At 49.8% G+C, this 15,198-nt stretch overlaps 1 protein-coding gene across 1 annotated transcript in view; it reads left to right on the top strand.

The window, feature by feature from the left end:
- The window catches only part of SCN8A (sodium voltage-gated channel alpha subunit 8), a 192,335-nt gene that overhangs the window by 117,246 nt on the left and 59,891 nt on the right, over nt 1-15,198 (top strand). Inside the window, exons 9-12 of the mRNA XM_058673528.1 lie at nt 458-599; nt 2,966-3,172; nt 4,463-4,756; nt 12,696-13,058. Of these exons, the coding sequence (XP_058529511.1) occupies nt 458-599; nt 2,966-3,172; nt 4,463-4,756; nt 12,696-13,058 (1,006 nt within the window). The remainder of the gene's footprint in view (nt 1-457; nt 600-2,965; nt 3,173-4,462; nt 4,757-12,695; nt 13,059-15,198) is intronic.

The following is a 15,198-nucleotide window of genomic DNA, read 5'->3' as shown; positions in this document are numbered from 1 at the left end:
TGGGACCTACAGGTGTTTATCGCTGGAGGCAGTCGCCGGGCCAAGGTTGAACTTGATGGACTGGGATGCTGGGCCAAATCGGGAACAGTGGTTCTCACACTCGGTAGGCATGAGAACAACCTGGCCTTACGCCTTGGAAACACAGCTGCGTGGAGCCCATATGCAGAGCTGTTCATTCCCTAGGTTTGGGGGAGAACACAGGAATTTTTTTTTTTAAGGATTATGCTGGGTGATTCTGGCCCTGGCTGCCCCTCCTGATTTCCTACCAGCTACTTAGTTCTTTCCTTCTCTCTTTCCCTTTGTCTGTCTTTCCAGTTTGTTGGTGCAGCTCCGTGCCTGGTTCCTTGTTCCATTCAAGGTCATGGAGTGGATAGCGCTATGTCCTCGACTGTCTTGGAAGGTGTAGTCAGTGGGATTATTTTTTGGAAAAGTCCTGAACTCCCCTTTCTGTCTGCAGGCAATGCCCGGAGGGATACCAGTGCATGAAGGCGGGAAGGAACCCCAACTATGGCTACACGAGCTTTGACACTTTCAGCTGGGCCTTCCTGGCGTTGTTTCGCCTAATGACCCAAGACTATTGGGAAAACTTGTATCAGCTGGTGAGTGGTACCCCTCTTGGGTTGCTTTTCTTGGCTGATGATCATTTGGCCAAGGACAGGTAGGGTTGGGCCACTCTGGGCTGAGAGGCCTTCGGGGAAGATGTCACCCAGGGCCAAGGGGAAGGTTGACACATGAGGCGAATTCTGCCAGCTCCCGTCCCCAGCTTCGGGGACATTCAGTAGCTGTCAAAACTCAACCTCGGCAGCTGCTCTCTTCCTGCTTCCCGTTGTCCTGCCTTCTGCCGCCCAGCTTCTTGGGCACTTGGGACTGAGAGAATCTCAGAAATATGGAACACCTCTTTGTGCAGTGCACTGGGCCAGACTTCCTAAAGATGCAATTTCCACCCACAAGGACCTCAGAGTTTTAGAATAGTCGTGGTTTTGAGATGATAACACATTCTGGCTTGTTCAGGCAGATGGTGTAGTTGAAAACTGAGCCAGTCGCATTCACTTGGGCGACGCTAGTGACTCCGGGCACATGGGCTCACTTTGCCAGCTGGCATGGGAGTGGTGGTATAGGAGACTACCAAGGGTCCTCCAGCTTCAGAATTCTGCGGCAGTTCCTTGATTCTTTTTTGTTGTTGTTGTTGTTAACTCTGGCAATTGGTGATGTCAGTTTGAGAAGATCATACCCCCCTGATGAAAGAAGGAACGTCTTTCAGGAAAGCTTCCAGTTTATCTCCCCAAGCGAATCCTCACTTTTCCATTGCACAGTTCACTCAAGTTTGAGTCTTTCCCGTAATGTGTTTATGGTTAGTGCCATGTTCCATCAAATATGTCAAGATGTATTTATTTACATTTCAAATCACACAGAGGAAGAGGGAAAGAACTTATACCTGCTGGTTCATTCCCCAGTTGGCTGTACTGGCCAGGGCTCATCCAGGCCAAAGCCAGGAGCACACAACTCCATCTGGGTCTCCCATGTCGGCATCAGGGTCCTGAGCCATCCTCCACTGCTTTCCCGGGTGCGTTAGCAGGGAGCTGGACTGGCAGCAGAGCACCCAGGACTTCAACCTACACTGGTTGTAGGTGGTTGCTTCACCTGCTCTGCCACAGTGTCAGCTCCTCCGTTAAATATTTGTGAGTTGGGCTCGTCACAATAGCATAGTGGTTAAACTCCTCCCATATGGGTGGACGCCAGTTCTAATCCTGGCAGCCCTGCTTCCCATCCAGCTCCTTGCCTGTGGCCTGGGAAAGCAGTTGAGGACAGCCTAAAGCCTTGGGACCCTGCACCTGCGTGGGAGAGCAGGAAGAAGCTCGTGGCTCCTGGCTGCTGGCTTCGGATTGGCTCAGCTCCAGCCGTTGCAGCCGCTTGGGGAGTGTACCTTAGGATGAAAGATCTTCCTCTCTGTCTCTCCTCCTCTCTGTATACCTGACTTTCCAATAGAAATAAATAAATCTTTAAAAATAGATAAAGAAATATTTGTGAGTCAAAGAATAAAGATAAAAATGCCTAACACCTTGTTTTACCCGAATGGCCATGTGCTATCAGTGAAAATAAGAGGCCTGGGACCTTTTTTTTTCCCTCCCCACTGTCTTTTATGTCTTCTCTCTCTTTAAAAGCCTATCCTATTGTAAAAGATAGATAGGAGTCACTCAAGACGGGGACTTCCTGGGGCCAGCATTGTGGGGTAGAGAACAAAACTGGCACATAGCAGCACTGGCACCCGGATTGGGTGGCAGTTCAGGTCCTGGCTGTTTTGCTTCTAATCCAGCTCACTGCTCATGAGCTGGAAAGAAAGCAGCAGAAGGTGGTAGTGTTTCTGCCCTGCAACCCACATGTGGAAGACCTGAAAGAAGCCATTTGCAAACATTTGGGGAGTGAACCAACAGATAGAGATCTTTCCTTCTCTCTCTCCCTCTCTCTCTCTCCTTTTCTCTCTCTGTAATTCTGGCTTTCAAAGAAATAAATAAATCTTAAAAAAAAAAAAAAAAAGGTGGGACTTCCCATGGCACGCACCTAATTCCAAGGATGGAATCTGTTAACATTCTTTGAAAACTGGAAGATAAATAAGCCGAAATATTGAATTCTTTTCTTTTTAATTATTTTCAAACCAACTGTTGAGGTCAAATATAGTTCTTAACTCAGATCATTTTCCCTGGGGCGGGAGGGAAGAAGCATTTTCTTGTGTCTTAAGGATATTGGAGTATTTGGAAACAGGAGTGGACTTTTCTGTCTTCGTGAATAGGGGTTATTGCTGCCATTTACTGGGAGTTGAGGACCAGGCTGTTGGGGAAGCTATGTGTTTTAGAAAGGAGGCTTCATCCAGAAGTCAGCTGGTGCTCCTAACCAAGGAAGCAGATCATCTTCTGCCTCACACACCAGAAGCAGGTGACTCAGAAAATGGCCTCTGTCTTCTTTGCAGACTCTGCGAGCAGCTGGGAAAACCTACATGATTTTCTTTGTCCTGGTCATCTTTGTGGGTTCTTTCTACCTGGTGAACTTGATCTTGGCCGTGGTGGCCATGGCCTACGAAGAACAGAATCAGGCCACATTGGAGGAGGCAGAGCAGAAAGAGGCTGAGTTCAAAGCCATGCTGGAGCAACTTAAGAAGCAGCAGGAGGAAGCACAGGTGGGTGGAGGAGCGGGACCTGGCCAGGAGGGAGCACAGTGGGTGGAGGAGCGGGACCTGGCCTGGAGGGAGCACAGTGGGTGGAGGAGCGGGACCTGGCCAGGAGGGAGCACAGGTGGATGGAGGAGCGGGACCTGGCCAGGAGGGAGCACAGTGGGTGGAAGAGGGGGACCTGGCCAGGAGGGAGCACAGGTGGATGGAGGAGCGGGACCTGGCCAGGAGGGAGCACAGTGGGTGGAAGAGGGGGACCTGGCCAGGAGGGAGCACAGGTGGATGGAGGAGCGGGACCTGGCCAGGAGGGAGCACAGTGGGTGGAGGAGCGGGACCTGGCCAGGAGGGAGCACAGGTGGATGGAGGAGCGGGACCTGGCCAGGAGGGAGCACAGTGGGTGGAGGAGCGGGACCTGGCCAAGAGGGAGCACAGTGGGTGGAGGAGCGGGACCTGGCCAAGAGGGAGCACAGTGGGTGGAGGAGCGGGACCTGGCCAGGAGGGAGCACAGTGGGTGGAGGAGCGGGACCTGGCCAGGAGGGAGCACAGTGGGTGGAGGAGCGGGACCTGGCGACCCTGGCTGCCTCTGAGTGCTGCCACATTTGCTCATTGCCAAGCAGAGGTGATGGGCCTGACAGGAAGAGCCCAGCCACCCACAGAGGGCTGACCGTGTTACTCTGTCTCAGCCACCAAATTGTCTACAGGAGTGATCTTCACCTGAGTTTCGCAATCAATCTGTGTTCAACTGCACTGATGACCTATAAGGAAGAAAACGGCCCAAGACAGTTCTTATAAGCTTGGCCTGTTGTTGAGAAAAATACAGGATCGCCATCAGAGTCCCTTGGCTCACAAAAGTTTTGTTTTCTAATGAAAAATACAGACAAAATACTCAAATGACTTCCCTTCCTGATGCTTGACCAAATGCAAGTGTCTGTGTGTGTTGACACAGTTGGGCTTGTGCTGTAGAATTCACATGGATCCTTAGCATGCGTTTCCAGAGTCATTCAGAAAGCAACCCCCTCCCTACCCCCACCCTGGTAACAAGAAGGCAGTCACATTCTTGGCCAAGGTACTAGAAAACACCCATCCCCAGGTGTGCTCAGCGGTCTCTGCTCCGGTCCCTCAGGGCTGTCCCAGAATACAGTCAGCAGAGAATGGGGAAAGGCGGCTCCTGGCTGTGGCCTCCTCCAGCAGGCCGGGTGCCCCCTCCTCTCCCATGCACAGCATAGGAAGGGTTCTGGACTGATTGGCTGGCGTGGGTTGGCGTCTGGTCTCACCCGTGGCTGTGGCTCCTCTCCTTAGGCTGCTGCCATGGCCACCTCAGCAGGGACAGTGTCGGAAGATGCCATCGAGGAGGAAGGGGAAGACGGGGTCGGCTCTCCCCGGAGCTCATCTGAGATTTCCAAACTCAGTTCCAAGAGTGCCAAGGAACGGCGGAACCGGCGGAAGAAGAGGAAGCAGAAGGAGCTGTCAGAAGGAGAGGAGAAAGGGGATCCCGAGAAGGTGTTCAAGTCCGAGTCCGAAGATGGGATGAGGAGAAAGGGCTTCCGGCTGCCGGACAACAGGATAGGGAGGAAGTTCTCCATCATGAATCAGGTAAACCTCCTAGGCTCACACGAGCCCAAGACGGTCTGGTCTCCTAGACCGACTTGCGTCTGTTCTGCCCCGTTGCCCTGCGTGCCAGCAGCCTGCAGCCTCCTCCTTTCGTGCCGTGCTCTGTAACGTCCCCTCGAGGCAGAGGCATAGCTGGCATCTTTGGATCTTCCTCCACCTGAGTCCTGCCCTCCCTCCACGCATGTGTGACAGCAAACTGGATTCTCCAACAGCCTTGGCCCCTTAGCCTCCAAACACCAGGATTTAACTCAAACATCTCTGTTTAAGAATCATATATCAAAAAAAAAAGAATCATATATCATTGGAGGTAAAAATAATAATAAGGGTCATGAAACTCATTAAGATACTCTGTTTGAATTGGGTATGGTCATTTCTGGTAATGAATTATCCTAGATATAAAAGAGTCGTGCTGAAAAAGTAGCCCACGGTTGCTTGAAAGCCTCCAGTTTATCCAGCTTTAACAAATAGGGCAAATAGAAATGGAAACTGTTATGCTTAGTGCAGTCAGTCCGTCAGTCTGAAAAAGACAAATATCAAAGGTTCCCTCTGATATGACAGTCTTCATGCAAAGTACCGAATAAGTAGACATGGAGAAGCAAGTATATACACATATTCTCTTAGATGAACTGTACAACGAAGGCTAGCATACCGGGAAGTAAAAACGTTGCAGTACGCATCTCTACTTTCCGATAAAAGTGGGACTCCCAAGGAAACATTTAAATGTACCCATACAGTACAACACTAGATTTTCTGCTTTTGCTATGACTGCCACGTCATGATACATTTGTAGCTGTTACTAAGGGACTATACCACTTTGATAGTTTGGGGGAAAATGATGACAGGAGGGAGAAATGTATCATGGAAAATAGGTTTAAAAATGGAAATAAGAGGGGGGTGGGAGAGAGCATTATTGGTCATTCTGTTATGTCATCATAAAATAGATAGTTTGGGATTAAAAAAAAAAACTAACTCCACACATCCCTAGGTTCTGGATTTGATCCCATGTAACCCCGCATTGTTGAGGAAGGCGGGTTGTAGGTGGGGAGCAGGGTGCAGTGACTGTGGCGCTGGACCCAGCCTCGTCGCTCGGTGCCCACAGGGGACTCGTGGGTCTCTTGCCTCACCGCTCAGGGCTCAGTGCCGTTGTCCTCTCATTGCCAGTCCTCTTCACCTCTTGCTCTCAACCCCTTCTTTCCATCCACACTCATCTGTCTTAGCTTACTTACTATTCTGTTCTGTGGTTTTCTTTTCTCTCCCTCTTGCTGCTTCTCCTTCATTTTTTTTCTTTACACGGTCAGCAGGTCGGGTCCTGAAGTGTGGCCCTTGTTTTCCGTGAAGCACACATTTATAGCATGCCTGCGGTACAGCCAGGGTTGCACGGGAACCCAGATATTGCCAGAAGCTTCAAATGGCATCTCTCCCCGCACCCTCAGGGAGCCAAGAGCATAGGGGACGCAGTATTATCTATGGCTGAGCTTGGCTGCCTGTCTGGGAGCACACAGACTCAGGGCAACCTGCAGCTCAGCCAGTATTTCCCAGGAAAAGAAAACCAGTTGGTCAGAAACAAATATGTGTATTTATTTTTATTGGAAAAGCAGATATACAGAGAGGAGGAGAGACAGAGAGTAAGGTCTTCTGTCCAATGGTTCACTCCCCAAGCAGTTGCAACAGCTGGAGCTGAGCCAATCCGAAGCCAGGAGCTCTTCTGGGTCTCCCACACAGGTACAGGGTCCCAATGCTTTGGGTCGTCCTCCACTGCTTTCCCAAGCCACAAGCAGGGAGCTGAATGGGAAGTGGAGCAGCCAGGATTAGAACCAGCGCCCATATGGGATCCTGGCGTGTGCAAGGCAAGGATCACTTGCCTTAACACTATGCTATAGTGCCGAACCTGAAATATGTGTGTTCACTAAGCAAACAGTAAGAAGAAGGAACACTCCAGATTTGGAAAGACAGCATGAAGATGTTCTAGTTTGGACATCTCAAGTTCAAATTGTTTGTTGGGGAACTGGCTAGAACAATCTTTGAGGTGTACAGATGGTTGGAGAAGACGTCCCGAGCTTGGAGGTGGCAGTTGAATCCGTGAGGACTCACCAAGGTGACTTAGAACACATGTCAGTCGGTTGAAGGAACAGCGGGCCAGAGCCATGACTGCTGGTGTGTGCACGGGGAAAGGAGGCAGAGCTGACGCAGGAAGGTGCTGGCAGGCCTTAGAGGTGCCAAGAGAGGTGCCAGATCTTCTGTGAAGCCAACAGAGGAAAGGTTGAGGAAGGCAGCACTTTATCAGGAGCCTCTGGGCGTGGTTGGAATTGGAAAGGTCCACTGGATTTGGCACCCAGGAAGTCACCGGGGGCCTTGGATGCGGTGGTGAATGGCAAGTAAGACAGTGAGTGCACACATCCCAATCCAGGCTGGCTTCTTTAAAGGGTGTGCAGGCAAGGGAGCCCTTTTCCAGTCCAGGAGAGAGAGAGAGGCAGAGGCGGAGAAGGAAATGGAAGTGGAGCTCAGCCTTGGAAGATGTGTTCTGGCCTTGAAAGGAAGCACATTGTGTCTCGAAACTCCAGCGAAGCAGGGAAGATGGAGTGCGTCGTCTGCGGACAGGGGGTGGGAAGCTGAGTACCAGGAGCCCTGACAGGTGCAGGTCATCAAAACCCACATCGAAGGAATTGAGGCATTGAGGTGGGGGCCTAAAGAAAATACTGAGATGCAGAAGGGTGACTTAGGGAGAGAGAGAGGTGTTTCCTCTCATTGGCTGTGGTCGGTTTGCCCCTGAAGTGCCACTTCCTTAGTGCGGAATTCATAGCATTCTCCGGCCGGCGATTACGTAGTATGCTTTTTCGGTGTCCAGTCACTGTCCCCTGTGCCCACCAGGTGTGTCTGCTACAGGGCCTGTTTCCTTCCCGCTCTGTGGTTTGTTCCAGAAACACCCAGTCTCCTAAAATCCTCCTTTTCTCCATCTCTGAATGGCCGCGTTGGGGTTCTTCCCCCACCTTACTGTCACCTTCCTAAGCCCTGCATTCCCCAGCAGGGAATTTGCATTTCGTCTCTGTGTTCTGTGTTGCCCCTCACTTGCTGCTGTTGCCCCCGGGTGTGCTCTGTGTACACATGCTCCCCTTAGGTCCACTTCCTTTCTTCTCTTGTGGCAAGCCCAGAGCCGAAGCCTGCTTCTGCTAACCCACGGCCAGCAGTCAGACCCTGTTGGATAAACAAGTGTGGCTTTCAGAAATGTCATTGAACTCCTCCGGGACTTGTTTATGTTGCTGGTCTCTGACCGGCTCCTCTGCCCTCCGCTTCCTCCTCACTCAGCCTCCAGGGGAAGGTGGGCGCCGCTGTGTTGTAAGCCTTCCCTGTGCACAGTCCTCGCTGAGCTGGGGAGTGACGTGAAGCCACTCAGTGGGCTCTGATTAATCTCTGGGCCTTAGCCCTGAGTTGTACCTACTACTCCCAGCTCAGAAAATAAAACCGGCTTCTGAAATGCCCTGCTTTGCATGCAAAGTGTCTGTTTCCCCTCATCCCCCTATTTGAAAGAAAACTTGTAGACTCCTGGGGGCCACCCACTTACAATGTTCTTAAAACTTTTTATGTTATGCACTTGATTTATTTGAAAAGTGGAGAGACACAGAGCGCTCCCATTCCCTGGTTCACTCCCCCGGATGTACACACAACAGCTAGTCCTAGGCTAGGCCAAAGTAGGAAGCCAGGACCTCCATCCAGGTCTCCCGTGTGGGGGGCAAGGACCCAGCCACGTGAACCATCCTCTGCTGCCTCCTAGGGTTTTGCGTTAAGCAGAAGCTAGAATCAGGGGCAGTCAAGACTCGAACCGATGCACTGCCATCCGGGAAGCTGGTGTCCCGAGTGGTGTCCCTCAGCCCTGAGGTTGAATGCTCACCGCGACATGAGGTTAGATAACTAGCAGGTCAAGAGCCAGGCCTGTCTGACTCCAGATCCTGTGGTTGTGGCCACCCCTCCCCCACTTGCCAGCTCTTCTGTCGGCTTGATAAAGAACATGGCTTCAGTTTTTCCCCAACACTGTTCAGAGAGTCAGCCTCTTTTACTTCCGCATCTTCTGAGATCTTCACAAGGCTCTTCCTGCCCACCCATCTCCTGTTCACCGTCTGTAACGCTCAGGAAAAGTTATGAAGATTTTTGTAAAATATTTTAATTATTTTATTGTAATAATTCCCAACAGTTTTAGTCTTAGGGTTCGTTTGTATCATTGGAAGTATTAAAATCCCCAAAGAGCTTTTGGAAAATGTGCTTTTAATTTTTGTGTGTCAGGAGTTATAGTTAAGGAATTTTGAAAACTCTTGGTAAACTAATTTGTTTTTAAAATGATAATGATAAAAACCATTGCATGGTTAACACAAACTGTTTAAATATATTTTTATAAAATTGAACTATTTCGCAAAACAACAAAAAATGAGAATAGTTTTATTTACATTTCTGCACACCTCTTCAGCCTGCCTGGGGCTTGATGGAAAACAGAGTATCCTTTTTCTCCACGCATTCCATATTTTGCAGTAGGGTTTTTTTGTGGTTGAAGTATTCAAGCGAAAGCTAATTTCATACGGATATATGGTTGAACAAAAGGAGGGATTTTTTTTAATAGCCTTCTCAGATCATCTGGAATGTTCCTCTCTGATGCTGTTGGAATATGAGTCTGAAATCCCATCAGTAACTTATACAGCAAGCACTTTGCTGGATAAGAATCCGGTATGGTGCCCTGCATATCTTCAGCCTGTGCAGCGTTGATCATGTGAGGCTGTTGATACAGAGATGTTTTTGTTGTTGAGGCAAAGCCGACCAAAGCCGAATCCCACTGTTCAGAACCACACTGACCTTGTCAGGGCCAACTGAGAAACAGCCAGGCCCCCAGCATCCACCGTGTGCCTACAAGGACAGACACCGTGTCATTATTATTATGACATTAATATTGACCTTGCAGGCTCTCCTGAAAGGGTCTCAGGGACCCCTAGGAGCCCACAGGTCACATTGGAAGACCCACTGCTACATCGGAGGGAAAAATGAGCAATGGCGTGGAGATGGAACCTTTAACCTCTGACCCACCCTCTCCATTCATTACACTCTGTCCTATTCCTTCCCAGCCCATGAGCGCCCTGAATTAATGTGAGGGTCATCGCCCAAAATCCTGGACGTTGCCCCCCAAAGCCAGTTTCCCAAGCAAGCAGCTATGACCAGAATACCCCCGGTTTCACAGGAAAGCTTTTTGAAAACAAGAAGTTTTTCATACACCAACCAACCAATCCAAAGCCACAGGCTCAACCACCCACCTGAGTTAACTCACTCCCTAACCGGGACTTTCCTTGCTCTCCTTCACCCCAGGGTTGTGTACCAGACAGCCTGACGCTGCCTGCATAACCCAGAGCCCTGCAGAGTTACTCCGACCAGGCAGTCCTGACTAGGGTCTCACTTCCCCATCCTGCACCACTCTGACCACTCTGACATGCCCCCCTCACTCCCACCTCCAGACTAGCCCCGATGCCTCTCCGTGCGACCCGTGTGTCCGTGGTATCTATGCCTCACCATCCCAGAGCTAACTACAGAGAAATCCCAGTTGTATGTTATGACACCTGCCATCTTCTGGCTGGCCACATTCTTTCCCTAAAGTGTTTCCAAACCATCCATGGGGAAGGACTAGTTTCTTTTTTTTCCAATTCTTCTTGAACGTAGGCTATTGTCAGAACAGTGAATTTCTGGAAAAACGATCATGTTCTTGGATGCAATGATAAAAAGTCTCCGGCTGCTTTCTCTGCTGGTCCTATGGCAGACCATTAGCAAATCACACACTCTCATTGGTCTGCCCATCATACTGGGATGGAAATGAGCAGTGATGCACTGAGGGTGCCCAGGTAGATAGGTAAGAAGAGGAAATAGTAAGCTAGAATTGCCCTCACCCCTGGACCAAACACACATCAAAGAAGAAAGAAACATATACATGTTGTGTACGTGCCTTTTCCAAATGTTTCTTATTCTTTTAATCTATTTTAAAGATAGTTATCTTCCATCTGCAAATCCAGTCCCCCAGATGCCTGCAACAGCTAGTGCTGGGCCAGAGCAAAGCCAGGAGCTAAACTCCAGTTCTCCCACATGAGTAGCTACTCAGCTACTCAGCTACTCGAAGCATTACTGTTGCAGCCTCCCAGAGCTGGAATCGGAAACAGGACTTGAATCCAACACGCCAGCATGAGGCCTTACAATCACAGTGTCTAAGAGCTTGCTTTCCAGATGTGTATTCCATGTGTGCATCTTTACCATGGTGGATCCCAGGGCCACATGGGCTCCCCTCCTGCCCTCCTGTACCTCCTCCTTCCTCCCCGCACAAGGCAGGCAAGTCTCTCACCCCGCTCTTCCCCGCTGCCTTGCCCTGACATGTGCAAGTGTCTAGGATGTCCAGCAAAAGGAGAGTGGACAGCATGGGCATCTACAGCATTTCTTTCAATCCGGAACGCTTCCAGTTCCAGGCTTTCTGTACTGTCTCTTGGAAATTTCTGCTGAGATGGAAACTTACCTTTAGGGCTAGTAGGGTGGCTGAAGTTCAGGAGTTGGGGTGGTTGTCCCTGAGACAAATAATCACACCTTTATTAAAAATGAAAAACAAGGTCACCTTTGCTAATGAAGATGAGACCACTTGGGGTGATACGCAGACAACCGTGGTGCTCAGATCCCGTGGTAGACATTCCCATGAGTTAAATGAGCCTGACCTTAAGGTTTCGCTAAAAAATATATTTAAGGTGTATGATAAGATTTTTAAAAATCATTTTATTAGCACTTCTCGGCTTTTTTGCTAAGATCAAGTGTAAAAAATCGTTTTATTAAAAAATAATGTTGGCAATATTAGAAAGAAATTGATATTTGGATCACTCCATCCTTTTCTGTCTGGTTAAACTAGATACTTTTAAGTGGAAGAGTAACCCGTATCAACACTTAAAAAAATTAATCTTCCTCAGAAATCAAGACTTCTGGTTTGTTGCTACTTCCCAGGCATTTAATCCTCTGGTGAGCTGGAATGTAGTTCTTCATTTTCAACAAAACCGAAGGAAAACTTCATGTAATTGCCACTGAGACAGTATAGTGAATTTTGCTGACAGCTTGCAATGTAATTTTTGAAATGTAACTTGGAAGGAGTTTGAAGCATTCAGTGACATGACTGGGACAAAATTCTCCTCCAAGATAACATTCAGGTGAACAAGGTCTCTTAGCTCATAAAATGCTTTATTAAAAAGTGTCTCATTCTAAAATAACACTATCAACAAATATTTAAGCAACAACTGGCAAAATCCCACCCATCTCATTAAGAAATGCCTTTTAATGATTGTTCAAAGCCAGCTACCCACAAAATGTGTGATACGTTTGCGTAGCTTGATCAATTGTATTCATAAGCTTTGTAGTACTACAAGTCAGGAAAATTTTTAAATACACTCTTAATACACTCAATCATAAAAGCATACGCTTATACAAACTTTTCTAGGGAATGAGGAATGAAGTGTGAGTTGAATGAAAAAAAAGAAATGAGTGGGGAAATTAAGTGGCAAAGATGATTCTATTTGGACTGAGATTTCAATGACCTACACCTGGTTCAACTGGGGATTACACAGTTTACAAGCACTAAAACCTTCAAGGGGAATGTTTTCATGGCGACTTGATAACCAGAGGGAAGGGAGCCCATTGTATTGGTGGGCAAAGAGGATCCTGGGGTGGGCTTCACACAAAGCCGGCAGTATCAGAGTCTTGGCAGGTGGAACCCAGAAATGGCAGGAACAAATGGTGAGCATTGTACAGCATCCAAGACCCTTGTGCACCTGTTACCAAGCTGCAGGGCTGTGGCCGTCCTGCTCACATCCTTTGGGTACCCGCGGTTCACTCACCCTTCTCCCTCTCTGTCTCTCTCTTCTGCCCTCTGCAGTCACTGCTCAGCATCCCAGGCTCGCCCTTCCTCTCCCGCCACAACAGCAAAAGCAGCATCTTCAGCTTCCGTGGTCCCGGGCGCTTCCGAGACCCGGGCTCCGAGAACGAGTTCGCCGATGACGAGCACAGTACAGTGGAGGAGAGCGAAGGCCGGCGGGACTCACTCTTCATCCCGATTCGGGCGCGTGAGCGGCGCAGCAGCTACAGTGGATACAGCGGATACAGCCAGGGCAGCCGCTCGTCTCGCATCTTCCCCAGCCTGCGGCGCAGCATCAAACGCAACAGCACGGTGGATTGCAATGGCGTGGTGTCCCTCATCGGTGGCCCCGGCTCCCACCTCGGCGGCCGGCTCCTGCCAGAGGTGAAAATAGATAAGGCAGCTACCGATGACAGTGTAAGGAAGTACACAAACAGACGCAGGCCAGGCATGGCGGTCTTGCCGTCCCCGCGCCCTCTGCCCCTGCCCGCTGATCTCTCGGGCCCACCCTGGTTGATGTGTCTGGGTCTTCAGCCCCAGCCACCCCACACACCTTGTTTTTTTCTTCTCCTTGCCTGGTTTCTGACTCTTCCTCCCCCTCCCCCCTTCCGTCCCCTTTGCACCTCACCTCTTTTCTCCCCTTGGAAATTTGTCCACCCATCTCCCCGGCTCTCCAACCCGCTTGACTGCCCCAGGGCAATGAGAATGCCACCTGCTGGCTACCTTGCCACAACCAATGACCCAGTCTGAGCCAGTTTGGACCTGCCATTGCTTCTCTTCTGCCCGCTCCCCCCCACCTCCCAGCCCTCCACATCCTCTCTCCTTCCAGGGAGACAGCTTGGAACTTAAAGATCTTATGTTTTTCTATGTAACAACAACAATTTTTTGCATATTTTCCTAAGTCCCCTCTGCAAGAATGAGGTGTGAATTTTCTTTTTTTCCAAAGAGGCAGGGTTCATGCATGAGATTGGTGGGGAGTGGGGGAAGGGGTGGCAGGCAGACGGAGGGGATGGAGACCAAAGGCAACTGGACCCAGCCCTTCCAGGGGCATGAAAGGAAGACAGAGGAGAAGTGGGAGGCTGGGGCAAGAGCACATGGCCTATGGAGGAGGAGGGGAAAGGGAAACACAAGGTGAATTTCAATGTAAGCCAATGCCAGATTCCAGAGCTGCTGCAGAATCGCTGGCCTAGGGGTTTGCGTAGCCGTCCCCTTCTGGGGGGGGAAACCATCTCCCTCTGAACAGTGCTTTAAATTCTAAGCTGTTTGCACCTCTCTTCTTCTGAGCTTTCAACTCTGACCAATCTCAACAACCCCTAATCCTTCCCTAACTCCCATCCCGTAACTGGCCAGTCCTTCCTGAGCAGTGGGCGCCCTGGAGGCAGCATGGTGTATGTGTTTAACACGTCTGTGTCCTCTAACAGCATGGGAACAGCCAGGCCCCCCAAGTCAGCATGGTGCGTGCATGCAGGCCAACCTGACAGCCATGGAAGGAATGTTCCAGAATGACCTGTTTTTAACATCCTAGGACAGCTGTGGGCCAACTTGCACAAAGTACAATCCAGGAGCAGTTGGAGTGTGTCTGAGATGGTTCCCTCTTGTCTGTTCTTTTATTTAAAAGCCAAGCTCTTTCTCCTTTCCTCTGCGTGTGGCTTTTTACAAGCTGTGGGTTACTTTTACTTGTATTCTGTGTGGAAACCCTGTGTGGCTGACCCAGTGGCAATTCGTGATTATTTCCCATCTTTGAAATGTGGATCGAGTTCTGGAGATCCGTGTTCCCTAAAGCCTTCAACCTCATGGGTGACTGCCCATGTCGTAGGCCCTTCAGAAACCATAGTCTTCCATCTCCTGTGAGTGTTAAACTTGGGGGTTGATCTTCTGGCCAATCACAATGATGGAGTTCCCCGAAAACCAGAGTTGGCCAAAGTGAAGATGACATGTTGTTCTCTGTGCATCTAACAATCGTATGGCATTTCACCAGTTCTGAGTCTAAGGATCCATTGTGTGCTATATTACCAGAAAAGCCCAGTGGGTTCTTTCCTCAGCTTATTATAGAAATAAAAAGCCGGGAATCTATTGCAGACAGAAAGTTTATTTCAAAGGGACCAGGAGAGCAGGGAAGGGGAAAGCACCTCCTGGGAGAAAGCCGGGAGGTGGGGAGCCTCTCGAGAGGGGAGGGAGAGAGAGACAACAAAGGTTTGAGGAAGGGTCTTGGGATTTTAAGCATTCCCTGACCCCTCCTTGTTGGGCGAGGAACCTACAGGTAAGATGTTCCCCATTGGTGGTCTCTTAATCAGTTAGGAAATAGGTGGCCAGTGCCTGTGCTGCCCACCTGAAGATGTGGCCAAGACCTCTGCAGGCCTGGATGGTCTCAGGCTGCACATTCTCTGCCGAGTCGGGCTCTGGGATTCGTGGAGAGGGGGCCGCAGGTCAGCATGGGCAACTCAGCCAGGACATAGCAAGGGCAGCTGAGAACCAAGCTGGGTTTTGGTGTCCTGGTGGTTTTTAGCCAAGTCACACAGTTGAC

Source organism: Ochotona princeps, chromosome 15 (assembly GCF_030435755.1).
Source record: "Ochotona princeps isolate mOchPri1 chromosome 15, mOchPri1.hap1, whole genome shotgun sequence".
Classification (NCBI taxonomy): domain Eukaryota; kingdom Metazoa; phylum Chordata; class Mammalia; order Lagomorpha; family Ochotonidae; genus Ochotona; species Ochotona princeps.
The sequence above is the reverse complement of the archived record's forward strand: the minus strand, read 5'-3'. Positions and strand labels throughout refer to the sequence as shown.